This window comes from Phyllobates terribilis, unplaced genomic scaffold (assembly GCF_046119375.1).
Source record: "Phyllobates terribilis strain yellow unplaced genomic scaffold, ASM4611937v1 Scaffold_5__5_contigs__length_657084704, whole genome shotgun sequence".
NCBI lineage: Eukaryota > Metazoa > Chordata > Amphibia > Anura > Dendrobatidae > Phyllobates > Phyllobates terribilis.
Window position 1 is genome coordinate 547,364,875 of NW_027362765.1, and position 27,619 is coordinate 547,392,493.

The 27,619-nt window shown below is 41.2% G+C and overlaps 1 protein-coding gene across 2 annotated transcripts in view; it reads right to left on the minus strand.

The window, feature by feature from the left end:
• The window catches only part of CDH23 (cadherin related 23), a 1,802,240-nt gene that overhangs the window by 494,784 nt on the left and 1,279,837 nt on the right, over nt 1–27,619 (minus strand). For both annotated transcript variants that reach the window (XM_073685852.1, XM_073685853.1), the window contains exons 22-24: nt 6,639–6,828; nt 2,594–2,739; nt 854–1,073 (exon numbers count right to left, since the gene is read on the minus strand). In XM_073685852.1, coding sequence (XP_073541953.1) covers nt 854–1,073; nt 2,594–2,739; nt 6,639–6,828 — 556 coding nt within the window. The remainder of the gene's footprint in view (nt 1–853; nt 1,074–2,593; nt 2,740–6,638; nt 6,829–27,619) is intronic.

A 27,619-nucleotide genomic window follows, 5' to 3' on the forward strand; every position in this document is an offset into this window, starting at 1 on the left:
ACATTGTTATAGGATGGAGCTCAGGATGGGGGGCATTATTACTGGAAGGGTTAAGGATGGGACATTATTACTGGAAGTTGTCTAGGATGGAGGACATTATTATCGAATGGGGCCCAGGATGTGGATATTATTAAATAAAGGGCCCAGGATGGGGAACATTATACCAGGAAGGGTCCAAGGATATGAGATATTGATATAGCATGGGGCCCAGGATGGGGGACATTATTCCTGGAAGGGACCCAGAAAGGGGTAAATTATTCCTCAAAGGGGCCTAGGGTGAGGGTCATTATTACAAGGAAAGGCCAAGATGGGGGAGATTATTACAGGAAGGAGCCAGGGTGGGGGACATTATTTTATGGGGGTGAACATGCATGTCTTTATAGGATCTAGAACACTACAAGGGCCCATACATTTGACCAACATGCAGGTGGGGGCCGAGGTTCAAATTTTGCAACAGGGCCCATCACACTCTAGTTAATGTCACTGCTCAGAACAACAACCTGACAAATATCAGAATATTGGCCCAAACTTTGCATTTGCTTGCGGATATTCTTTAATTTGTTTCCTGGTGTACCAGATTATGAGACTTTGGTTTAGATGGTCGTTTACATGCTATAATTGTAACAAATGCAATAATCATATACTGTCTGATGTGGTAGAAAGGACGAGATGGGTAAAGATTTCCTACAAATCAACATCTCCAGTGTTATTGCAGCATGTATTAGAGATAGGGAATAAATTCAATTTCTGAAGGTATTAATTAAAATTGAGTATAAAACTGTAAGTAAAAATTAAACTAAACAAAAGTGAAACTTAATCTATGTATAATTAATGAATAAGGGAAAAAGATTACCACGAACTGTAAGAGTACTGGTAGAGCTTTTAGATGGAGATCCTGCATCACTGGCTACTACACGGAGGTAATATTCTGCAATTCTCTCTCTGTCTAGAACAGTTGTAGATGTGACCAGTCCACTTGTACTGTTTATAATGAAGTCCATTCGCGGCATTCCAACCTGCATTCGGTACGTTACTTGACCATTTAGCCCTTCATCTAGGTCAATAGCCACCACCTTTTGTTCAGATATTCGGAAAGAAAAAAACAAATGCTCATTTAGTTACATTTGTCAAAAAGCATCTTTTTAACATGATTTTTACATAAGTAAAAATCAACCAATATTCACTTAGGGGTATTTTCAATACTTGACAGCATAAGATGTAAAAAGCCTAAGGTTAGTAATGAGAAATTTAAATAAGGAGTTTACATATTTATGAACAGGTCTCTACAAAATTTAACAAGGCACTTTCCATGTTATTTAGCAGTGAATTCCATGTCCAATGTCAGAAACATGTATACAAGGTTACCCAATTATGTATTTAAGGGGGTTGTTCTGGGTAAGATTACCCATTGAATGGTCACGTACAGCAATGTTGCTTCAGAGATACACATGACTTCTGTGTGCTATCTGTCACGGGTGTGTCAGGTGTAATAGACAGTCGCTCTGGATTTGGCTGTAGAAGGTCATTGCGCTTGGCATTACAGATGCCTTCTTAATCCTTATTCCTTTAGGACCCAGTGGAGACCTCCCTCCTTCTGCTCATTAACACAGCCTTGCCTGGGAGTTTAAAACACTCAGTTAGCTTCATGGAATTGCCGCTGATCCTTCTATGTAACTTTGTGCAGGCTTGGAGCATTAGCAGTCGGCTAGCTTCTTCTCTGATGCCCTTGGAGGACAGTTGGCGTTACTCTGCTGGTGTCTGCTCAAGCTAAGTTTATCCCCTTTTCTTGTCTACCTTTGTTGTCTTTAGTTTGTAGTGGGGCCTGACCAGTGCTCACCCCTTCTCCTCACTATCTAGGGCCAAGCTCTAGGGACATCCAGGGCTTAGGATCCTGCTCGGCGATAGGTGTGGAATCTATATAGGGATGGTAGGGTAGGCAGGGTGATATTAGATATGCCTAGGGGTCTCCACTCCCCCTCTCCCTAGTGTTTGGGCTTCCTCCCCCTCTTCCCTTCATGTTGCGCTTAGTCTTTCCCACACCTTGCGTGACACAAATATGACCTTCAGCATCTCTGGACTTGTCTCATATTGAGCACATGTGACATGCCATTTATTGGTAGTTCTAAAAAGGAGCTGCTAGCAGCGGATATTGATGATTTACCTAAGTGCATTTAATATGGCAGCATTTTCTTCAGACAACCATTAATAACCTCATTAATAGCAGCCAAGGCTGTAAGGGCGGGGATTTCTGCAAGTGGCGCTCATACTCCATACTGAATAAATTGAGACGTTTTGAAAATTTTGTTTCCATTTTTTCACCATTTGCAGATCAGTAACATGTCTATTTATCCTGTGGTTTCCATAATTCCACGAGTTTTTTCTCGGTGTTACAATTTCAATGTTGAGGAATGTACATTCATCTAATTATTCTAAATGAGCAGTTTAAAATTTAAAAATACAGTGCAGGTAAGAAAAATGGTCTTTAAATTCATGTCAGCTACAGCAGGTCTGTTTTTTGATCTCTTGCAGACTTGCATTCATTTTTCACTGCAACAGAAATATTTAGTTCTTTGGAACATACAGACATGATTACCTGGAATACAGATGCTCCGGCAGGCGTTCCCTCCAGGATCTCTGCGATGAATGGCAAATTCTGAAATGTAGGGTCATTATCATTAAGATCCAGCAAATTTACAAAAACTGTCGCACTGCTTGTGGCACGGAGCGGAGGTCTTCCACCTGCCAAGTAAAGATGAGATTACATTTATAACCTGTAAAGTGAGAGCAGAGAAAAGTCTGTGCGTGCTGAATCATCACAGGTTAGGACAGCACGGTGTTGTTATTGTTGATTTTATACTTAGAAACTGCAGCTAAACAAGACTCAATATTTGCTTTAGGGCACACTGCCACAATACCGGATCTGCTGAGAAATTTATATAGCGGGAAAAACACAGAAGTCTGGGGTAACAATTGCTGCATAAATTGACCTGTCAAGTAAATTTGTGTGGGATTTTTTTTGCGCTGCTACTATAATACAGAGCAAACAGTCCATTTCATATTTGCCTTTTGGGATGTATCCTAACGGGAACCTATCATGTTCCAAACACTATTAATCGGCAGATATAGGGTAAATCTGCAAGTTAATAGTGTTCCAATATTGTCTGGCAGCCTTACAGAAGGCATGAAGGAATGAAGTGTACTTCCTTCCAGGAGCTTCCGGCTTTCAGTCATAGAGGCATACCATACACAGTAGTGTTGAGTGGCGACTGTAAGCACACCCTGGCACTTTGATTGACAGCTCACACAGATGTGATGCACAGTGAGCTGTCAATCAAAATGCTACGGTGTGCTTGCAGCCGCTGGCCACTGTGAACGGTGACTGGAGCCTCTCTGGCATCTCCAGCATGCCTCTGACTAAAAAGTCTGCAGCTCACAGGAGAAAAAAAGTGCATTTCTTTCAGTAGCCGCACTTTAACTCCTTCATGACGGGGCCAATTTCCGTTTTTCCGTTTTAGTATTTTCCTCTTTCTTCACAGAGCCATAACTCTTTTATTTTTCTGTTCACATAATCATGTGAATGCTTATTTTATGAGGGATAAGTTGTAATTTTGAATGACACCATAAATTTTACCACATAGTATACTGGAAAACAGGAAAAAATTCCAAGTAGGTAGAAAATGTGAAAAAAAAGCAATTATGACATTACATTATTTTTAGGGAATTGTTATTAAGGTATACATTTTGCGGTAAAAATTACCATCCAATATGATTATAATCATCAGTACAATTACGAAAATACCAGTACAGCTTTTTGTATTATTTTTGTGGTAAAAAAAAATCTGAAGTTTATTAAAAAAAACATTTTTGGGTTGTGTCGTCATTTTCAAAGACCCATAACGTTTTTATTTTTTTGTCGATGGAGCTTTGTGAGGACTCATTTTTTTGCGGGACGAGACAACATTTTTATTGATATAATTTTTTGGATAGATGTGACATTTTTATCGTTTGTTATAGCATTTTTGGTGAAATTGCAGCAACAAAAAAATGTAATTTTGGCGTTCACTTTTTTCATTTACAGCTTTTACCCATCAGGTTAATTATTGATATATTTTGATAGATTGGACTTTTCTGGAAGCAGCAAAACCACATGTGTATTTTTTTAATATCTTATTAATGGGGCAAAAGTGGGGTGATTTAAACTTATTTTTTTTTTTATATTTTTATAATTTTTAAACATTTTATTTGCACTTTTTACTGTTCCTGTTGGTCCTCTTAGGTGTCTTGCAGCTCCGATCTTCTAATTGTTTGTGCTATATACTGTGATGCCACAGCTTCACTGCATAAAGTAAGAATCACGGTCTCCACTGAAGCCCGGCCACAGATAAGGATTCAAGGGAGCTCCATAATGACAAGCACATGGGTTTTCAGTAGACCCCTGGCTGCCATAGCAGCCGATCAGCGCCCCGTGATCATGTAACGGCTGCGCTGATGGATTCATGGAATGACACAACCCCCTGCCGGTGCATGTTAAATGTCGCTGTCAGAGTTGACAGCAGCATTTAACAGGTTAATAATCCCAGGCTGTAATACACAGTCACGATCTTTTGGATAGGGGGTGGGCTCACATATAGGGTGGATGTTGCAAAGGGATTAAGTAAGGAGACTAGACACCATTGGTTAACTTGCAACTTAATCCCATATTTGCAGATTAATAGTGTTTGGGGTTCTGGTAGATTCTCTTTAAATGTTTTTACATGGATTTTCAAGTGACTTGGTTTTAAGATCAACATTACGAATACTCTTTGATTACCGTCCTATTGTTTTCAATTTCAAAACCCCATTGCAGTTCATATAGCGAATCTTTAAGAGCTCATTTTTATCCAAGATTTTGAAAACCTCATCAAGAAAAAAGTAAAAGTCATTTCTTTCATGTGGATTTCTTGTGGAATCAGCTAGAAACTGACAATGTCAAGTCTAAATGCTACAAAATCAGGTGGAGAAAATATCATTTCAAAAACCTCTTCAAAATCGAATTGAAAATAACCTCTTCCAAAATTACAACAGATCTGAAAACATCATCAAAAATGGAACGGATTCCTGACATGGATTTCTTTTGAAAACCAAGTCATATTTTTCTGCCTTAAAATACTCTGTGACAAATGTGTTGGGGACATTGTCTTGTGACACTTTATTGTATATACAGTATGTATTACAATGTCGCCTCCTGTGTGAAGTGCTGCTCGCTTGTTGGTGCAGTCTTCCTATTAGGCTACCGCCCCACTATCAGTATTTGGTCAGTATCCGGACAGTATTTTTTCTCAGGAGTGGGAACCAAAACTAGGAGTGGGTGATAAATGCAGAATTGGTGACTTGTTTCTATTATACCTTTCCTCTGATTGTTCCTCACCTGGTTTTGGCTCCTACTCCTGAGAAAAAATACCGAACGAATACTGACCAAATACTGATAGTGGGGCCGTGGCCTTAGACAGCACATCTTTTCTGTTTTTAGAATGGCACTTGGAGGAACTTGTGTCCAGTCCTGTCAATCAGTCTCCTCCAACTGAAAAACAGCTTCCTATGTGCAACACCACAATATCACCCCCGACAAAGTAAAGATAAAGTGGTCAACCCCTTTAGGCTGCGTGCCCACTATGCGTTTTTTCAAGCGTTTTTGATGCGGATTTTCCACAGCGTAAATGCTTGCAAAACGCTTGGTAATCCGTGCCTCATGATCCCCAATGAAAATCTGCATGTTCTGTGCCCATGCTGCGGATTTTTCCGCAGCGGATTTTCCTTGCGGAAAAATCCGCAGCATGTCCATTATTTGTGCGTTTCTGCATGTGGATTTGAGGTTCCAATGCATTTGAAAAACGTAAGTCAAATCCGCATGTAAAAACGCTGCAAAAACGCGTGTAAAATCCGCAAGAGTTTTTTGACTGTCAAGAACATGCAGAAATGCTGCAGACATTTTCTGCTTCATTTCTGCATCGTGGGCACATACCCTTAATATAACTGAACTGCATGTATATGGATTGTCAAAAATATTAATAGATTCTGGCTTTGATCCATCATTTGCTGTTTTTTTTTTAAGTGACTTCTTTTTCATCGCATAGTATAGTTTGCAGTTTTGGCGCCAAACTCTTCAAAATGTCGCACAAGTGTTTATTAAATTCTGCACAAAATCAAAGATACTCTTTTTCTTTCTTTCACCTTTTTTGCACCTCCATAGAATAAAAAGTCACAATATCATTTCAATTTGCGCATGTTAGTCTTCAACTGTGCAAAAAAACAAACAAACAGATTTGTTACTCCATAGGGTACCGGAGTACAATTGTGCAAAAATTGTGCCACATTTTGAAAAGTTGCAAATGATAAATTAAACTTTTTTGGGGTGAGGTAAACCACTCACACAATGTCAAACAAAAAAATGACGAAACCATGTAATGTTAACTCATAAAAAGGTGCAAAAATAAAAGTCTATATTAGAATCAAGTTTAAGGCTAGAAAAAAAGAAGCAAAGTCAATGAAGAATCGAGACCTTTATGTTCTGAATTATCATTATGGTTGCAACTGTGGGTAGTCATTATAACATAATCACTATGTTCAGCCAACATCTGGACTGAGTCTTGAATACTCACGGTCTGTCACAGAAATAACAATTCTCCTCATCATTTCTGCTTCTTGTGGATTTGGGTTCTCCCTGTCTAATACTACACCAGTAGTACGGATTTTTCCTGTTGTACTATTTAGGGTATAAAACTTGTTTGAAGGGTTGATGCTGTACACCAGTGTGCCATTTTCAGCAAGGTCTGGATCAATAGCTACCACCTGATGAAAGAACATGACATAACAGATTAACAAATTGAGAAATTATGTGCAATAAACCCATGTGAAAGCCATGTGCTAGAAAGAGAAATAGGATAAAACATTATACCAATAAAAGATAAAACTTAAAGACGGAGCCAATTATGTACTTAATGACCAAGCCAAATTTTACAATTCTAACCACTGTCACTTTATACCTTTGCAACGCTTCAACGGATCCCACTGATTCCGAGATTGTTTTTTCGTAACATATTGTACTTCATGATAGTGGTAAATTTTTTTCGATATGACTTGCGTTTATTTGTGAAAAAAATGGAAATTTGACAAAAATGTTGAAAATTTAGCAATTTTTAAACTTTGAATTTTTAAGTCCTTAAATCAGAGAGAGATGTCTCACAAAATAGTTAATACATAACATTTCCCACATGTCTACTTTACAGCAGAACAATTTTGGGACCAAAATTTTTTTGTTAGGAAATTATAAGGGTTAAAAGTTGATCAGCGATTTTTCATTTTTCAACAAAATTTACAAAAACATTTTTTTCAGGGACTACATAACATTTGAAGTGACTTTGAGGGGTTTACATGACAGAAAATACCAAAAAGTGACACCATTCTAAAAACTGCACCCCTCAAGGTGCTCAAAACCACATTCAAGAAGTTTATTAACCCTTCACGTGCTTCACAGGAATTAATGGAATGTGGAAGGAAAAAATGAACATTTAACTTTTTTCACACAAATTTTTACTTCCGGACCCAAATTTTTAATTTTTTCAATGTTAACAAGAGAAAATGGGCCAAAAATTTGTTGTCCAATTTCTCCTGAGTAAGCCGATACCCCATATGTGGGGGAAAACCACTGTTTGGGCACACGGCAGGGTTCGGAAGGGAAGGAGCACCATTTGACTTTTTGAATGTAAAATTTGCTTGAATAATTAGCGGACGCCATGTTAGGTTTGGGGAGCTCTTGATGTGCGTAAACAGTGGAAACCCCCCACAAGTGACCCCATTTTGGAAGTTAGATCCCTCAGGGAACTTATCTAGATGTGTGGTGAGCATCTTGAACCCCCAGGTGCTTCACAGAAGTTTATAACATGGAGCCGTGAAAATAAAATTTTCACATTTTCCCCACAAAAATGGTTTTCAGGTCCCAGTTTTGCATTTTTATAAGGGTAACAGGAGAAATTTCAAAATGAAACTTGTTGTACAATCTGTCCTGAGTAATCCGATACCCAATATATGAGGGAAAACCACTGCTTGGGCACACGGCAGGGTTCGGAAGGGAAGGAGTACTGTGTGACTTTTTGAACGCAAAATTGGCTGGAATCAAGAGCGGACACCATATCGCATTTCGGGAGCGCCTGATGTGCCTACATAGTGGAAACCCCCCCACAATTGACTCCATTTTGGAAACTAGACCCCGGAAGGATTTAATCAAAGGGTATAGTGTACATTTTGAACCCAGAGGTACGACAGAATTTGAGAACATTAGGTCATCATATTGAATAAGTTGTCATTAGTTTAGAGTGTAAGTGCTCGCTACTTGAGTTTGTATTGGGTACTCGGGTATGCACCAAGTATCATGGATACGCAATTGCCTGTCCCACGTTTCACGGTTGTTAGACAACCAAAAAAAAACATACAGGGATTGCTTGTGTACGGCAGGCAATCCCCGCGTGTTTTTTTTAGCTGTCTAACAACCTCAAAACATGCGGGACGAGGACTCGAGCATGTCACTCAAGCACCCGCGATACTCGGTGCATACCCGATTACCCAATGCAAACTCAAGTAGCAAGCACTTGTGCTCTACACTAGTCACCATATCGTCATCATTTTTTTTCTTTACTTTTGAAAAAATACACAACCCGAACCCTAACCCTGGGCTAACCCTAACCCTAATCCTAACCCTGGGCTAACCCTAACAATAACCCTGGGCTAACCCTAACCCCAACCCTAACCCTGGGCTAACCCTAACCCTAGCCCTAACCATAGGCTAACCCAAACCTTAACCCAGGGCTGGCTCCAGGTTTTTCTGGGCCCCGGGCGAAAGAGTCTCAGTGGGCCCCTTTAACACATACCACGATTCATGATGCAGAGATACGGCGGAGAAATATATATATATATATATATATATATATACAGTACAGACCAAAAGTTTGGACACATCTTCTCATTTAATGATTTTTCTGTATTTTCATTACTATGAAAATTGTACATTCACACTGAAGGAATCAAAACTATGAATTAACACATGTGGAATTAGATACTTAACAAAAAAGTGTGAAACAACTGAAAATATGTCTTATATTCTAGGTTCTTCAAAGTAGCCACCTTTTGCTTTGATGACTGTTTTGCACACTCTTGGCCTTCTCTTGATGAGCTTCAAGAGGCAGTCACCGGAAATGGTCTTCCAACAATCTTGAAGGAGTTCCCAGATATGCTTAGCATTTGTTGGCCCTTTTGCCTTCACTCTGCAGTCCAGCTCATCCCAAACCATCTCGATTGGGTTCAGGTCTGGTGACTGTGGAGGCCAGGTCATCTGGCGTATCACCCCATCACTCTCCTTCTTGGTCAAATAGCCCTTACACAGCCTGGAGGTGTGTTTGCGGTAATTGTCCTGTTGAAAAATAAATGATGGTCCAACTAAACGCAAACCGGATGGAATAGCATGCTGCTGCAAGATGCTGTGGTAGCCATGCTGGTTCAGTATGCCTTCAATTTTTAATAAATCCCCAACAGTGTCACCAGCAAAGCACCCCCACACCATCACACCTCCTCCTCCATGCTTCAAAGTGGGAACCAGGCATGTAGAGTCCATCCGTTCATTTTTTCTGCGTCGCACAAAGACACGGTGGTTGCAACTAAAGATCTCAAATTTGTATTCATCAGACCAAAGCACAGATTTTCACTGGTCTAATGTCCATTCCTTGTGTTCTTTAGCCCAAACAAGTCTCTTCTGCTTGTTGCCTGTCCTTAGCAGTGGTTTCCTAGCAGCTATTTTACCATGAAGGCCTGCTGCACTAAGTCTCCTCTTAACAGTTGTTGTAGAGATGTGTCTGCTGCTAGAACTCTGTGTGGCATTGACTTGGTCTCTAATCTGAGCTGCTGTTAACCTGCGATTTCTGAGGCTGGTGACTCGGATAAACTTATCTTCAGAAGCAGAGGTGACTCTTGGTCTTCCTTTCCTGGGGCGGTCCTCATGTGAGCCAGTTTCTTTGTAGCGCTTGATGGTTTTTGCAACTGAACTTGGGGACACATTCAAAGATTTCCCAATTTTTCGCACTGACTGACCTTCATTTCTTAAAGTAAAGATGGCCACTCATTTTTCTTTACTTAGCTGCTTTTTTCTTGCCATAATACAAATTCTAACAGTCTATTCAATAGGACTATGAGCTGTGTATCCACCAGACTTCTGCACAACACAACTGATGGTCCCAACCCCATTTAAAAGGCAAGAAATCCCACTTATTAAACCTGAGAGGGCACACCTGAGAAGTGAAAACCATTTCTGGTGTCTACCTCTTGAAGCTCATCAAGAGAATGCCAAGAGTGTGCAAAGCAGTCATCAAAGCAAAAGGTGGCTACTTTGAAGACCCTAGAATATAAGACATATTTTCAGTTGTTTCACACTTTTTTGTTAAGTATATAATTCCACATGTGTTAATTCATAGTTTTGATGCCTTCAGTGTGAAGGTACAATTTTCATACTCATGAAAATACAGAAAAATCTTTAAATGAGAAGGTGTGTCCAAACTTTTGGTCTGTACTGTATATATATATATATATATATATATATATATATATATATATATATAGTACAATGCAAAGATTTCACTTCTTACATTACATGAGTGATATCTATTGTAAATTCTACAATAGCTCAGAAACCGGTGAATCGCTCCACACAGAATACTGGCCCCCATATAAGGCTCCATACGGAATACTGGCCCCCATATAACGCTTCATACGGAATACTGGCCCCCATATAAGGCCCCATACGGAATACTGGCCCCCATATAAGGCTCCATACGGAATACTGGCCCCCATATAAGGCTCCATACGGAATACTGGCCCCCATATAAGGCTCCATGCGGAATACTGACCCCCATATAAGGCTCCATACGGAATACTGGCCCCCATATAAGGCTCCATACGGAATACTGGCCCCCATATAAGGCTCCATACGGAATACTGGCCCCCATATAAGGCTCCATGCGGAATACTGACCCGCATATAAGGCTCCATACGGAATACTGGCCCCCATATAAGGCTCCATACGGAATACTGGCCCCCATATAAGGCCCCATACGGAATACTGGCCCCCATATAAGGCCCCATACGGAATACTGGCCCCCATATAAGGCTCCATGCGGAATACTGACCCCCATATAAGGCTCCATACGGAACACTGGCCCCCATATAAGGCTCCATACGGAATACTGGCCCCCATATAAGGCTCCATACGGAATACTGGCCCCCATATAAGGCTCCATACGGAATACTGGCCCCATATAAGGCTCCATACGGAATACTGGCCCCCATATAAGGCTCCATACAGAATACTGGCCCCCATATAAGCCTCCATACGGAATACTGGCCTCCATATAAGGCTCCATACGGAATACTGGCCCCCATATAAGGCTCCATACAGAATACTGGCCCCCATATAACGCTCCATACAGGATACTGGTCCCCTTATAAAGCTCCATACAGGATACTGGCCCCCATATAACGCTCCATACAGGATACTGGTCCCCTTATACAACTCCATACAGGATACTGGCCCCCATATAACGCTCCATACAGGATACCGGTCCCTTTATAACGCTCCATACAGGATACCGGTCCCCTTATAATGCTCCATACAGGATACTGGCCCCCATATAATGCTGCATGCAGGCTGTTACCCCCCACATAATGCCCCATACAGGCTGTCCCCCCCCTTATAATGCTCCATGCAGGCTGTTACCCCCCACATAATGCCCCATACAGCCCCCCCCTTTTAATGCTCCATGCAGGCTGTTCCCCCCCACATAATGCACTATGCAGGCTGCCCCCCCCTTTATAATGCCCCATGTAGGCTGTTCCCCACCTTATAATGCCCCATGCAGGATGTCCCCCCCTCTCTTTATAATGCCCCATGCAGGATGCCCCCCCTCTTTATAATGCCCCATGCAGGATGTCCCCCCCTCTCTTTATAATGCCCCATGCAGGATGTCCCCCCTCTCTTTATAATGCCCCATGCAGGATGTCCCCACCTCTCTTTATAATGCCCCATGCAGGATGTCACCATCCCCCTCTTTATAATGCCCCATGCAGGATGCCCCCCCTCTTTATAATGCCCCATGCAGGATGCCCCCCCTCTCTTTATAATGCCCCATGCAGTATGCCCCCCCTCTCTTTATAATGCCCCATGCAGGATGTCCCCCCCTCTCTTTATAATGCCCCATGCAGGATGCCCCCCCCTCTCTTTATAATGCCCCATGCAGGATGTCCCCCCCTTTCTTTATAATGCCCCATGCAGGATGTACCCCCCTCTCTTTATACTGCCCCATGCAGGATGTCCCTCCCCCCCATATAATGCCCCGTGCAGGATGTCCCCCCCTCTCTTTATAATGCCCCATGCAGGATGTCACCACCCCTCTTTATAATGCCCCATGCAGGATGTCACCCCCCCTCTCTTTATACTGCCCTATGCAGGATGTCCCTCCCCCCCATATAATGCCCCATGCAGGATGTCCCCCCCTCTCTTTATAATGCCCCATGCAGGATGTCACCACCCCTCTTTATAATGCCCCATGCAGGATGTCCCCCCCTCTCTTTATAATGCCCCATGCAGGATGTCACCACCCCTCTTTATAATGCCCCATGCAGGATGTCCCCCCCTCTCTTTATAATGCCCCATGCAGGATACCCCCCCTCTCTTTATAATGCTCCATGGAGGATGCCCCCCCCTCTTTATACTGCCCCATGCCTCCATACATTAAAAAAAAAAATCAAATACTCACCTCCCTTCTCCTCACCTGCTGCCTGCTGCCCGCTGCCTGCTGCTCGGGTCCGAACTCCAGCGTTGTCGGCGTTGTCCCGCTCAGCGCTCCCTGTGATGGCTCAGGGGAGGGCGCGGTGTAAAGACGTCACCGCGCCCTCTGACCTGAGATGTCACAGGGAGCGCAGAGCAGGAAGAAAGCGGATCTGCGGAGGCACGGGGAGAGGTAAGTATCCAGCTGCTGGGGCCCTGAGCAAGCGGAGGAGAAGGGCGGGCGCTGACACCGCTCTCCTCCGCCCATAGCCCAGCGGGGTGCGCGACCGCTAGTGGGCCCCTCTGCCTGCTCAGGGCCCCTGCATTTGCCCGGGTGCGCCGGGTGCTGACGCCGGCCCTGCCTTAACCCTAACCCTGTGCTAACAACAACCCTAATCTGAACCCTAGGCTTTATTTTTTTTTTATTTTGATCACTGTGATATGGTTTATTACAGTGATCAAAATGAACCAATAGGGAAAATTCCCTGTTTTTGCCGGGCAGATCTCGGGTTGCGCACTGCGCATGTGCCCACAAATTTCTTTTTTACTGGGCCGGGCAGCCAGGGGACCATCAGGGGGAGATTGCAGGACGGCGGAGGTACCGGGACTCTCGGGGGGCTTCATTTCTCCCTCCTCTGACATGCATATCATGTCAGAGGAGAGAGAAATCATTGCAGACCGTGGGCACACTTTTTTTTTTGTGATTGCCGCTATTCGGTGAATAGTGGCGATCACGTGACAGGGGACCGGAAAAACCGGTCCTGATCATATTCTCCAGAGTCTCAGCTATCCCCGGTAACTAAGACCCCAGAGGATTTCCAACTCTGGGGGACGCTACAGCCTTATTCCTCAGCGATGCATTTTCACGGCGCTGAGGAATAAGTGCTCTTAACTGCCGCCGTGAAAAAGCATTACTGTGGTTGTTAAGGGGTTACAACTTAGAAGTAAGGAAAACAAAACAAAAATAAAAAAACAACAATCTATAAATATACAGTCATGGCCAAAAGTTTTGAGAATGACACCAAAATGATCTTTTCACATGATCTGCTGGCCTCTGGTTTTTATTAGTGTTTGTCTGATGTTTATATCACATGCAGAAATATAATTGCAATCATATTATGAGTACCAATAGGTTATATTGACAGTTAGAATGAGTTAATGCAGCAAGTCAATATTTGCAGTGTTGCCCCTTCTTCTTCAAGACCTCTGTAATTCTCCCTGGCATGCTCTCAATCAACTTTTGGACCAAATCCTGACTGATAGCAGTCCATTCTTGCATAATCAATGCTTGCATTTTGCCAGAATTTGTTGGTTTTTGTTTGTCCACCCGTCTCTTGATGATTGACCACAAGTTCTCAATGGGATTGAGATCTGGGGAGTTTCCAGGCCATGGACCCAAAATCTCTATGTTTTGTTCCATGAGCCATTTAGTTATCACCTTTGCTTTATGGCAAGGTGCTCCATCATGCTGGAAAAGGCATTATTGGGTGCCAAACTGCTCTTGGACGGTTGGGAGAAGTTGCTCTTGGAGGACATTCTGGTACCATTCTTTATTCATGGCTGTGTTTTTAGGCAAGACTGTGAGTGAGCCGATTCCCTTGGCTGAGAAGCAACCCCACACATGAATGGTTTCAGGATGCTTTACAATTGGCATGAGACAAGACTGGTGGTAGCGCTCACCTCTTCTTCTCCGAATAAGCTGTTTTCCAGATGTCCCAAACAATCGAAAAGGGGATTCATCAGAGAAAATGACTTTGCCCCAGTCCTCAGCAGTCCACTCCCTGTACCTTTTGCAGAATATCAGTCGGTCCCTGATGTTTTTTCTGGTGAGAAGTGTCTTCTTTGCTGCCCTCCTTGAAACCAGCCCTTGCTCAAAGAGTCTCCGCCTCACAGTGCGTGCAGAAGCACTCACACCAGCCTGTTGCCTTTCCTGAGCAAGCTCGGCACTGCTGGTAGTCCCATCCCGCAGCTGAAACACTTTTAAGATACGGTCCTGGCGCTTGCTGGTCTTTCTTGGGCGCCCTGGAGCCTTTTTGACAACAATGGAAGCTCTCTCCTTGAAGTTCTTGATGATGCGATAGATTGTTGACTGAGGTGCAATCTTTGTAGCTGCGATACTCTTCCCTGTTATGCCATTTTTGTGCAGTGCAATGATGGCTGCACGTGTTTCTTTAGAGATAACCATGGTTAACTGAAGAGAAACAATGATACCAAGAACCAGCCTCCTTTTAAAGTGTCCAGTGATGTCATTCTTACTTAATCATGACTGATTGATCGCCAGCCTTGTCCTCATCAACACCCACACCTGTGTTAATGGATCAATCACTAAAACGATGTTAGCTGCTCCTTTTAAGGCAGGACTGCAATGATGTTGAAATGTGTTTTGGGGGTTAAAGTTCATTTTCTGGGCAAATATTGACTTTGCAAGTACAGTAATTGCTGTTAAACTGATCACTCTTTGACATTCAGGAGTATATGCAAATTGCCATTACAAAAAATGAAGCAGTAAACTTTGGAAAAATTACTATTTGTCTCATTCTCAATACTTTTGGCCATGACTGTAGGTTAAATATTGCTGTAAGGGCTCATTCAGAAGTCCGTTTTCTGCCTATAAGTGCTATTTGTGGTTTTCTGGGGAGAAATTGTACCTAGTATTGTTTATGGGGCAGTTCATATGTATATTTTTTTTGAAGACCAAACTGTGCAGAATTGGGGAGACATGTCCAATAATGATCTAAGTGTTGGATTAAAATCGGCAATGCAAGTATATGGGTCTGTGAAAAAAAATTGGAAAGCACTCGGATAGCATCCAAGCGTTGGCCACTTTTCATAGACGACTAGATAGGAGAAGGAGGTAAACTTAATTTTTCCTATTTGAGAAAAACTGAAAAAAAAAAATGACCAACCTCTGATGGAAATTAATTGACAGTCTGATAAACATCTGATGAAACTCTGAAAAAAAACACTAATGAAACTAAGTCCTCATTCAGGCTTCCGTTTTCCATGTATGTATTCTATATATCCAGTATCACGGATGAAAAGTGCAAATGCAAGTCTATGGGTCTGTGACATATACGTACAATGTATGGATGGCATCCATGTGCCATCCTTGGGCTGTCCATATTTAACATTGAAAAGGATAGGAGAAACTTTGTCATTTATTTATCCAGTGAAAAACACTGATGACACACTGATGGTAAAATCGACCAAAACACTGATTGCATACAGATTCAAAACAATGATGACACTGGTACCATTTTTTCAGGCTACAAATAAGGATAAAAGCACATGGAGAGGAAATTACAGTACTGGAGCTGTGCTGATACATGAAAGCAAGTGTAGTGTAAGATGAACTAGAAATAAAGAAAACTGCACTTCAGATACACACAGACCAAACATCCAGCCTATATTACTGGAAGAGACAATCCCACAAGAGAAAAATCTAAAAGGAGGATTAGGCTGCAAATTACTGAACGGGTTCAGTCACTGCTAAGTGTATACAGAGCTATATCCATGCACCTGGCACTGATGGTCAGCCTGCCCCAATGATCAGTGAGCTATCAGTCAGTGCCAGGGTGCGGTTACGGCCGCCGCTTTCTATACACAGACAGAAAATTAATTTACTTGGGTTCTAAGTGCGGGCGGGTTCAGGATGCTAATAACCTGCACATTAACAGCGTTTATTCACTTGACAGGTTCCCTTTAAAAGTTCAACATAGCAGAATACAATCATCAGACCCGCCATGATACTCGCAGTCATTCATGCTGGCTACTGTGAAGCGTCCACTTTTTAGTGGTTTATTACATGTGTCTCTAAAATAAATATAGATGTATCAAACCAAATTATTCAAGATATGATTTTGATCACTCTTATATATTGAATTTAATTTATTAATCCTTAGAAAAATATTTTCAGAAGTAAAAATCAAAACATTTGACAAATCTGGTAGCATTTCAAATAAAATAATGGAAATTATGTAGCACAAAAGATAGAATTAAGTAAATTTTATCAGTGGAAAGTGCAACCAGACTAAAAATTCAAGTTTTTTTTGTGAATTTACATTATTATTTGTATATTGTATTATGTAAATATCTAAGCTTTTACATTTTATTATGTTTAGCTATTAGGAGCCATAAAATACTGAGAACCTAAAATGGTTTGTTTGTTTTATCGCAGCTGAAAGAAAAACTTTAATTAATTTTCGTCTCCAGGATTATAAATCCAGTCCAAATGGTTCTGCCTCGTATGTGGGTGTTTGCAAGCTCTTAAAATGGCTCATTTATTTTACAGTGTAAGCAAGCCATGTGTTTTAAATGAGTATGAATGGATGTGGAATTTTCTGTAAGCAAATATGTGATAGACTTTATAGTGCATTACTATAGAATCCTAGATAAATACAATAATGCTGAATATAAACTATAACGTAAATTGTACAATGTGGCAATTATAATGTAATTATTTTAAATCCACAGATGATGGTAACTGCTTATTCATGGCAGTGTGAAATATCCTCCAGCTACCTCCTTGCTAACAAGTTTGTCCTAAAAGGGGTTCTCTAAGAATGTACTAAAATGGCCCCATCACATAATACAAATAACAGCTCATCCTAGTCACAAGTCAGGATGGGCTGCTTTCTGAAGAAACACTGCTCCTGCGACCTATGTATTGTAAGCACACATACATATCTCCGTGAGCTAAGGAGAAGTGTGTGACAAGAGAAGAAATAAATCTTTTTGCTGACTGAGGACAAATGATTATTCTTCTTCAGCCTCAGTCCTCCCTGCTCAGTCAGCCAAGGTGAAGATATATTTCTTCCCCTGTCACACACATAAACAGCTCACCGATGTGTATATGTGTGTGGTTATGATACTGCTCTCCATAAGTTGAGACAGAAGTCTTGGTACCTGTGTTTTCTCAGACTGCAGCCCGCCTTGGCACATGACTAGGCAGGGCTGCTGTTTGAATTATGTGACAGGGGCCATTTTATTATATTCTTGCAGAACCCCTTCAATTTATTTCAGACCAAGCAATATGTGGTATTAAAGACCACACAAAATTTGATATCTCTGCTGTGTTATTTTCTTTGTGGCAAGATTTATACAATTTTGTTGTAAATTTTGACATTTGACAAGTCTCTTCTCCTCTTTCTGTTCTTCACGCTTAGTGTGGCACACACAGACACACAATGCAAAGATTGAGTCAACTTCTCCACTTTTTATCTGGTTTCAGGTGTGATTTTCACATGATTGAAACAAAGTTGTTTACCCACAATTTTGGAAATGTGCAACAATTTTATCTTGTCTATTTTGGGGGTTTTGTGTGAAATTATGTCCAATTTACCTTTTTTTTCTCTGTTTTTTTTGTGTTGTTCAAATACATACAAAGAAACTAAACATGTGTATAACAGAAAATGTAATTGCAATAATTTTTAAGGGTGCCAACACTTTAGGTAATGACTGTAGATATTTAATGTTGCAATCTTTTATTCTAGAATACAATGTTAATTCAAATGGAGGTTACTGTGGCTTCTGCTTCCAGGCTACTCAGGCATCTTGCTGAAGTCAAAATGTGAAGTGTCACCTGGCAGTCTTGTGCCTATGGGCTTAAATGGGGGTAAATTGAAAAGATAATATTAGTGACTCAGAAGGATCTGGATACTCAAAATTTCCAGAATTTAAGAATCTAACCTCTAACCAGAAATGTTGTATTTGAGGACATGACCAAAAAAAGTGGGGAAGTGTTTCCCACTCTGCCAACAGATATCCAGTATATCCAGGTTAAGTTTGTGAAAAACAAAAGTATTAGTCCTTTATAGCGATTTTCCGTGTACAATACAGACCAAAAGTTTGGACACACCTTCTCATTTAAAGATTTTTCTGTATTTTCATGACTATGAAAATTGTACATTCACACTGAAGGCATCAAAACTATGAATTAACACATGTGGAATTATATACTTAACAAAAAAGTGTGAAACAACTGAAAATATGTCTTATATTCTAGGTTCTTCAAAGTAGGCACCTTTTGCTTTGATGACTGGTTTGCACACTCTTGGCATTCTCTTGATGAGCTTCAAGAGGTAGTCACCAGAAATGGTTTTCACTTCACAGGTGTGCCCTGTCAGGTTTAATAAGTGGGATTTCTTGCCTTATAAATGGGGTTGGGACCATCGGTTGTGTTGTGCAGAAGTCAGGTGGATACACAGCTGATAGTCCTACTGAATAGACTGTTAGCTGCTTTTTTCTTGCCATAATACAAATTCGAAGTAAAGAAAAACGAGTGGCCATCATTACTTTAAGAAATGAAGGTCAGTCAGTGCGAAAAATTGGGAAAACTTTGAAAGTGTCCCCAAGTGCAGTTGCAAAAACCATCAAGCGCTACAAAGAAACTGGCTCACATGAGGACCGCCCCAGGAAAGGAAGACCAAGAGTTACCTCTGCTTCTGAGGATAAGTTTATCCGAGTCACCAGCCTCTGAAATCGCAGGTCAACAGCAGCTCAGATTAGAGACCAGGTCAATCCCACACAGAGTTGTAGCAGCAGACACATCTCTTCAACAACTGTTAAGAGGAGACTTTGTGCAGCAGGCCTTAATGGTAAAATAGCTGCTAGGAAACCACTGCTAAGGACAGGCAACAAGCAGAAGAGACTTGTTTGGGATAAAGAACACAAGGAATGGACATTAGACCAGTGGAAATCTGTACTTTGGTCTGATGAGTCCAAATTTGAGATCTTTGGTTCCAACCACCGTGTCTTTGTGCGATGCAGAAAAGGTGAACGGATGGACTCTACATGCCTGGTTCCCACCGTGAAGCATGGAGGAGGAGGTGTGATGGTGTGGGGGTGCTTTGCTGGTGACACTGTTGGGGATTTATTCAAATTTGAAGGCATACTGAACCAGCATGGCTACCACAGTATCTTGCAGTGGCATGCTATTCCATCCGGTTTGCGTTTAGTTGGACCATCATTTATTTTTCAACAGGACAATGAACCCAAACACACCTCCAGGCTGTGTAAGGGCTATTTGACCAAGAAGGAGAGTGATGGGGTGCTACGCCAGATGACCTGGCCTCCACAGTCACCAGACCTGAACCCAATCGAGATGGTTTGGGGTGAGTTGGACCACAGAGTGAATGCAAAGGGACCAACAAGTGCTAAGCATCTCTGGGAACTCCTTCAAGATTATTGGAAGACCATTTCCGGTGACTACCTCTTGAAGCTCATCAAGAGAATGCCAAGAGTGTGCAAAGCAGTCATCAAAGCAAAAGGTGGCTACTTTGAAGAACCTAGAATGTAAGACATATTTTCAGTTGTTTCACACTTTTTTGTCAAGTATATAATTCCACATGTGTTGATTCATAGTTTTGATGCCTTCAGTGTGAATGTACAATTTTCATAGTCATGAAAATACAGAAAAATCTTTCAATGAGAAGGTGTGTCCAAACTTTTGGTCTGTACTGTACATCTACAGTCAAAATTGTTCAACCCTTTTTTTGAAAATTAGCTTTATTTTCCAAATGTATTAACTTTCTGCTGTTTGCAGTAAACCAAAAACAATATAAATGACTCCAGCAAAACTAAAATAACAAGTTGTTTTTTCCAAATTCTACACAAAATGACAATTTTAATGACTACTGCAGCCTCTGAATTATCCAACCTCTCATAACAAGGGTTTTTACTACTCAGTTGAGCCCTTTTGGCTGTCATGAACTGCTGAAAATAGACACCAGCTTTTGACAGCATTCCTAAAGAAACGTAGCCCATTTCTCATAAGCAATTGCCTCTGGTTCACAAATATTCTTGGATTTATGTGTTGCAAATGATTTCTTGAAATCCTAGCAAAGATTTTCTGGGGGCTTCAAGTCAGGACACTCTAGATTCTTCCAGGACTTCTTTCAGTGGAAGGATCATTGGCCTGCTTGGGATCATTGTCCTGCTGGAAAGTCCAATCACAGAAGAAATTATGCTTTCTAATAATAACAATAATTTCTCCTAGTATATCCCAATACTTGATTGAATACATATTGCCTTCCGCACACTGTAAGCTTCCAGTGACAGAGGAAGCAAAGCTGCCTCAGAACTTCACTGAGCCGCCACCATGCTTCACTGTATGCAGAGTGTTCTTTTCAGCATATGCTTCAAAGTGCTTGTGTGTTACTTTTAGGTAAATGAGTTAACCAAACAAGATCATCTCTTCACTCCCCTTACCAAAAGGCTAAATATATTGCCACCTATATGATCTCTAGAATAGCCTGTGGAATTTGGAATTTGTATATAACTACATAACATTAATGTGCCTTAGGATAGTCCTAGAGACATGAGTGTGTTAAAGGAGGAATTATAACTTATTTTTTTATTTATTTTTCAGCTTTCGATTTTTAAAGATGAATGTTCCAAAGAAGAGGTTAACTGCTAGAACTGGAGATTCAACTAAATGTTTTAGAAATATCCTGAAAAGCCATGATTTTCCAATAATTGCTTTTTGGGGCACAAGCTTGAAATTATTATTGGGTACTGGCTGTTGATAAACTGATGCTTAAGTTCTTTGCATTATATCCCTGTCTCCACATAACATATTTTCAAACTTTGCAAATATATTCCTATTGAGTGTTTTTTATTCATCCAAAAAATACAATTACAAAAATTCATAAATGTTATAAATAAAATTTGCAAGAGCTGATAACAATTGGACACAATAGAAAACAAACAAAAGAAGAATATATTATGATGTAGGTAAAAAATATGGATTATGAATGTTGCATGAACAATTGTTTTGAGTTTAGTTATTTAGTCAGAATATATTCTGTCCCGGTGACTGTCAATGGATGTCGCTTGAATCTATTAAATTGGTACAAAACTGTAAAATAAATGTAAGGTATTTAATTGTCCTCTGTTTACAAAAAAAACATAACTATTCTACAACAGCAATGATAAGAACGTCTTGGAGTTGAGATAGGAGCTTATAATAAACTGTGCAGAAATATGAATTATATTATGCCATTGTGCAAATATAATCAGCATAACACTGTAACAAAACACGTTGCAAACAATTTCATGTCCTTAAAATAGACAGAATGTAATAAAAAATACTTTCTTAGTTAATGTTGGTATAGAGATGAAAACATAATTAGGAGAAAAATTAATGAGGTCTGAGCTGGACAAAAATAAAAATTAATTTAATGCGTTATTAAACTGCTATTTAGCCTATTTTGTGTACTTTGAAAAAGAAAAGCATGAAACATAAGCATTCAATCAATGCGCTAAATATATTTAAAACAAAACGGGAAAATAAATGAACTTTAGCTTTCAATAAAAGACAGAGGGCATTATTTAGGAAACAAAAAATACAAAAATATATTTTCTATGCTAGATATTCATAACAAAATATTTAATAATTTATTTTTAAATAAGTGTAACTTGTTCACTATGGCAGTAGAAATCCTACTGCAAGGTGTAATTTATCACCAAGAATGAACATAAGACACAGAGGACATGACAGGATCTTTGTGTGATTGTTTATTATGGTTATACCTGCTTTTTAATCCCAAATGAAAGGTGCTCACCTTTTTCAGTTGTACACTGCTCAAAAAATAAAGGGAACACTCAAATAACACATCCTAGATCTGTATGAATGAAATATTCTCATTGAATACTTTGTTCTGTACAAAGTTGAATGTGCTGACAACAAAATCACACAAAAATCATCAATGGAAATCAAATTTATTAACCAATGGAGGCCTGGATTTGGAGTTACCCTCAAAATTAAAGTGGAAAAACACACTACAGGCTGATCCAACTTTGATGTAATGTCCTTAAAACAAGTCAAAATGGGGCTCAGTATTGTGAGTGGCCTCCACGTGCCTGTATGACCTCCCTACAATGCCTGGGCATGCTCCTGATGAGGTTATGGATGGTCTCCTGTGGGATCACCTCCCAGACCTGGACTAAAGCATCCGCCAACTCCTGGACAGTCTGTGGTGCAACGTGACGTTGGTGGATGGAGTGAAACATGATGTCTCAGATGTGCTCAATTGGATTCATGTCTGGGGAACAGACGGGCCAGTTCATAGCTTCAATGCCTTCATCTTGCAGGAATGGCTGACACACTCCAGCCACATGAGGTCTGGCAATGTCCTGCATTAGGAGGAACCCAGGGCCAACCGCACCAGCATATGGTCTCACAAGGGGTCTGAGGATCTCATCTCGGTACCTAATGGCAGTCAGGCTACCTCTGGCGAGCACATGGAGGGCTGTGCGGCCCTCCAAAGAAATGCCACCCCACACCATTACTGACCCACTGCCAAACCGGTCATGCTGAAGGACGTTGCAGGCAGCAGATTGCTCTCCACGGCATCTCCAGACTCTGTCACGTCTGCCACATGTGCTCAGTGTGAACCTGCTTTCATCTGTGAAGAGCACAGGGCGCCAGTGGCGACTTTGCCAATCCTGGTGTTCTGTGGCAAATGCCAAGCGTCCAGCACGATGTTGGGCTGTGAGCACAACCCCTATCTGTGGACGTCGGGCCCTCATACCACCCTCATGGAGTCGGTTTCTAAACATTTGTGCAGACACATGCACATTTGTGGCCTGCTGGAGTTCATTTTGCAGGGCTCTGGCAGTGCTCCTCCTGTTCCTCCTTGCACAAAGGCGGAGGTAGCGGTCCTGCTGCTGGGTTGTTGCCCTCCTACGGCCCCCTCCACATCTCCTGGTGTACTGGCCTGTCTCCTGGTAGCGCCTCCAGCCTCTGGACACTACGCTGACAGATACAGCAAACCTTGTTGCCACAGCTCGCATTGATGTGCCATCCTGGATGAGCTGCACTATCTGAGCAACTTCTGTGGGTTGTAGAGTCCGTCTCATGCTACCATGAGTGTGAAAGCACAACCAACATTCAAAAGTGACCAAAACATCAGCCAGAAAGCATTGGTACTGAGATGTGGTCTGTGGTCCCCACCTGCAGAGCCACTCCTTTATTGAGGGTGTCTTGAAAATTGCCAATAATTTCCATCTATTGTCTATTCCATTTGCACAACAGCATGTGAAATTGATTGTCAATCAGTGTTGCTTCCTAAGTGGACAGTTTGATTTCACAGAAGTTTGATTTACTTCGAGTTATATTCTGTTGTTTAAGTGTTCCCTTTATTTTTTTAAGCAGTGTATATTGACAAAATAGCTTGAAGGCAAACAGTTATTGCCAAAAGTGTTGATACCCTTGAAATTGTTCCAGAAAATAAAGTATTTCTTCCAGAAAATTATTGCAATGACACATGTTTTGTTATACATATGGTTATTTCCTTTGTGTGTACTGGAAAAATGCAAAAAAACAGAAAATAAGGGCAAATTGGACATAATTTCACACAAAACCCCAAAAATGGTCCAGACAAAATTGTTGGCACCTTTCCAAAATTGTGGATAAACAACTTTGTTTCAAGCATGTGATGCTCGTTCAAACTCACCTGTGGCAAGTAACAGGTGTGGGCAATCTAAAAATCACACTTGAAACCAGACAAAAAGGGGAGAAGTTGACTCAATCTTTGCATTGCGTGTGCCACACTAAGCATGGAGAACAGAAAGAGGAGAAGAGAACTGTCTGAGGACTTGAGAACCAAAATTGTTGAAAAATATCAAAAATCTCAAGGTGACAAGGCCATCTCCAGAGATCTTGATGTTCTTTTTTCCATGGAATGCAACATAATCAAGAAGATTACAACCCATGCCACTGTAGCTAATCTCCCTGGACATGGACGGCAGAGAAAATTGATGAAAGGCTGCAATGCAGGTTAGTCCGGATAGTGGATAAGCAGTCCCAATCAAGTTCCAAAGATATTCAAGCTGTCCTGCAGGCTCAGAGTGCATCAAAGTCAGCGCAAATTAGCCATCAACATTGGAATGAAACGAAACGCTATGGCAGGAGACCCAGGACGACCCCACTGCTGACGCAGAGATATAAAAAAGCTAGACTGCAGTTTGACAAAATGTACGTGAGTAAGCCAAAATCCTTATGGGAAAGCATCTTGTGGACAGATGAGACCAAGAAAAATCTTTTTGTTAAAGTACTTCATTCTACTGTTTACCAAAAATGGAATGTTGCCTAAAAACAAAAGAACACAGTACCTACAGTAAAATATGGTTCAAAGATGTTTTGGGGTTCTTTTGCTGCCTCTGGCACTGGGTGCCTTGACTGTGTGCAAGGCATCATGAAAAGTAAAGATGTTATGAATCGTGGCTCTGTGCTCCCACCTGGGAATGGAGCAGGTCCGATGCTACACTACTCCAGTCGCAAGCGCCGCCATTGTCTTGATCCTAGAGGCGGAGCTACTATGCATGCAGGGAAAAGGTGCCAATCTTGTGGTGCATCGCGTTTTGGTGTTGTAGGATGCGTGAGGACGCAGGACGCTGTTTTGTCTGATACTGAGCAGTGGTGGGATTATGTTCAGTCTGCTACTGAAGCTAGAAGGGAGTGGCTGTCTGGGGATGATTAGGAGGTAATCAACACCTGATCATTAGGCGGGCTATTTAACCCTGCTCCCTGCTCAGTCCTTTGCTGTTTATTGCACGTTATAGTTCCCTATGTGCTTGGTGGTGAGTGGTGCTAGTATTTGGTTTTGCTATCTTTTCAGGGGTTTTCTCATTCTCTCTTCTGGTTTCATTTCCTGGGGTTCTTGCAGAGGTACTCACCTGGTCCTAGACTAAGCACCCGGTGACAGCAGGCCTGGGAAGGGCTCTGCCAAAGTCCCCCTTCCATTTACTGGCAGCTGGGTGAAGAGTATGCCTGGCCCTCAAGGGCTCGCCTACCTGGGCAGCTTGTGCCAAGTGCATCTGTGACTGCGCCTTTGCTGGTTTGGTGCTGGTCTTGCTGGGTCCCTCTGTGAAGCGCATAGCAGAAGATTACCAAAGGCTTTTGGGTCACAACTTAGTGCCCAGTGTTAGAAAGCTGGGTTTGCGTCCTAGGTGATGGGTCTTCCAGCAGGACAATGACCCCAAACATACTTCAAGAAGCACCCAGAACTGGATGGAAACAAAGTGCTGGAGGGTTCTGAAGTGGCCAGCAAAAATTCTGGATCTACAGTAAGTCCCACTGAACACCTGTGGAGAGATCTTATAATTGCTGTTGGGAAAGGCATCCTTCAAATATGAGAGACCTGGAGCAATTTGCAAAATAACAGTAATCCAAAATTCCAATTGAGAGGTGCAAGAAGCTTGTTGATGGTTACAGGAAGCGATTTCTTGCAGCTATTTGTTCCAAAGGGTGTGCAACTAAATATTAAGTTTAGGGTGCCAACAATTTTATCCCACACATTTTTGAGGTTTTGTGTGAAATTATGTCAATTTGCCTTTTTTTCTGTGTTTTGTCGTGTTGTTACTATACTCACAAAGTAAAAAAAAAACACGTATAAAATAAAACGTGTAATTGCAATACTTTTCTGGGAGAAATACTTCATTTTCTGGAACAATGGACTTAGTCTTCCTTCAACCTTAAAAACTATGTTAATATGTTACTATGTAATTTCAAGGGTGCCAACACTTTCGGCCATGACTGTATATGAAAAGAGATAGCCATTACTAAATACTCCGGATTGCATGAGGAGAAATGTAAAAAAGTGAATAGTTACCATGAAAAATGAACCAGGCTGCTGCACCTTTCCCAATAAAAACACGTATATAAGCAATTATTGTATATAGACACGCATATAGATATTGGAGTATAAAAATGTGGGGTATTTGATTATCTGAATGTATATCTATTTGGATGTGAAAAGGGGTTCTATACCACAAAATGTGTTATCCGTGTAAAAATAATGATTACAACAATACGTGTTTAGACACTTGGTTTTTTGGAAAAGCACAGCTCACTGGCCAATTTGTAAAGGTACTATCCAGAATTCTGCATTTCTCTTCATGAGAGATCAGGCCATATAATTAAAAAATGGGCAAAACACATGAAAATAATTCACCTTACTGCCTTTAATATTAATTTCTTTATGGGGAGCAGTCAACTTGTATGATCAGCTGCAAGGACTTGATTGATGTACAGCCATATGGACTCCAGTGCCAAATATATACACATGTGGTCAAACTTGTTGGTACCCCTCGTTTAATGAAAGAAAAACCCACAATGGTCACAGAAATAACTTGAATCTGACAAAAGTAATAATAAATTAAAAATCTATGGAAATGGACAAATGAAAGTCAGTCATTGCTTTTCAACCCTGCTTCCACAGAGTGTTTAAAAAAATTAAACTCATGAAATAGGCCTGGACAGAAATGATGGTACTCTTAATATTTTGTTGAACAACCTTTTGAGGCAATCACTGCAATCAAACGATTCCTGTAACTGTCAATGAGACTTCTGCACCTCTCAACAGGTATTTTGGCACACGCCTCATGAGCAAACTGCTCCAGTTGACTCGTGTTTGAAGGTTGCTTTTTCCAGAAGGCATGTTTCAGCTGTTTCCAAAGATGCTCCATAGGATTTAGGTCAGGGCTCATAGAAGGCCACTTCAGAATAGTGCACTGTTTTCCTCTTAGCCATTCTTGGGTGTTTTAGCTGTGTGTTTTGGGTCATTATCCTGTTGCAAAACTCATGACCTGCGACTGAGACCAAGCTTTCTGACACTGGGCAACACATTTCTCTCTAGAATCCCTTGATAGTCTTGAGATTTCATTGTACCCTGCACACATTCAAGACACCCTGTGCCAGATGCAGCAAAGCAGCCCCAGAACATAACACAGCCTCAAAGTAGGGACAGCGTTCTTTTTTTGATATGCTTCATT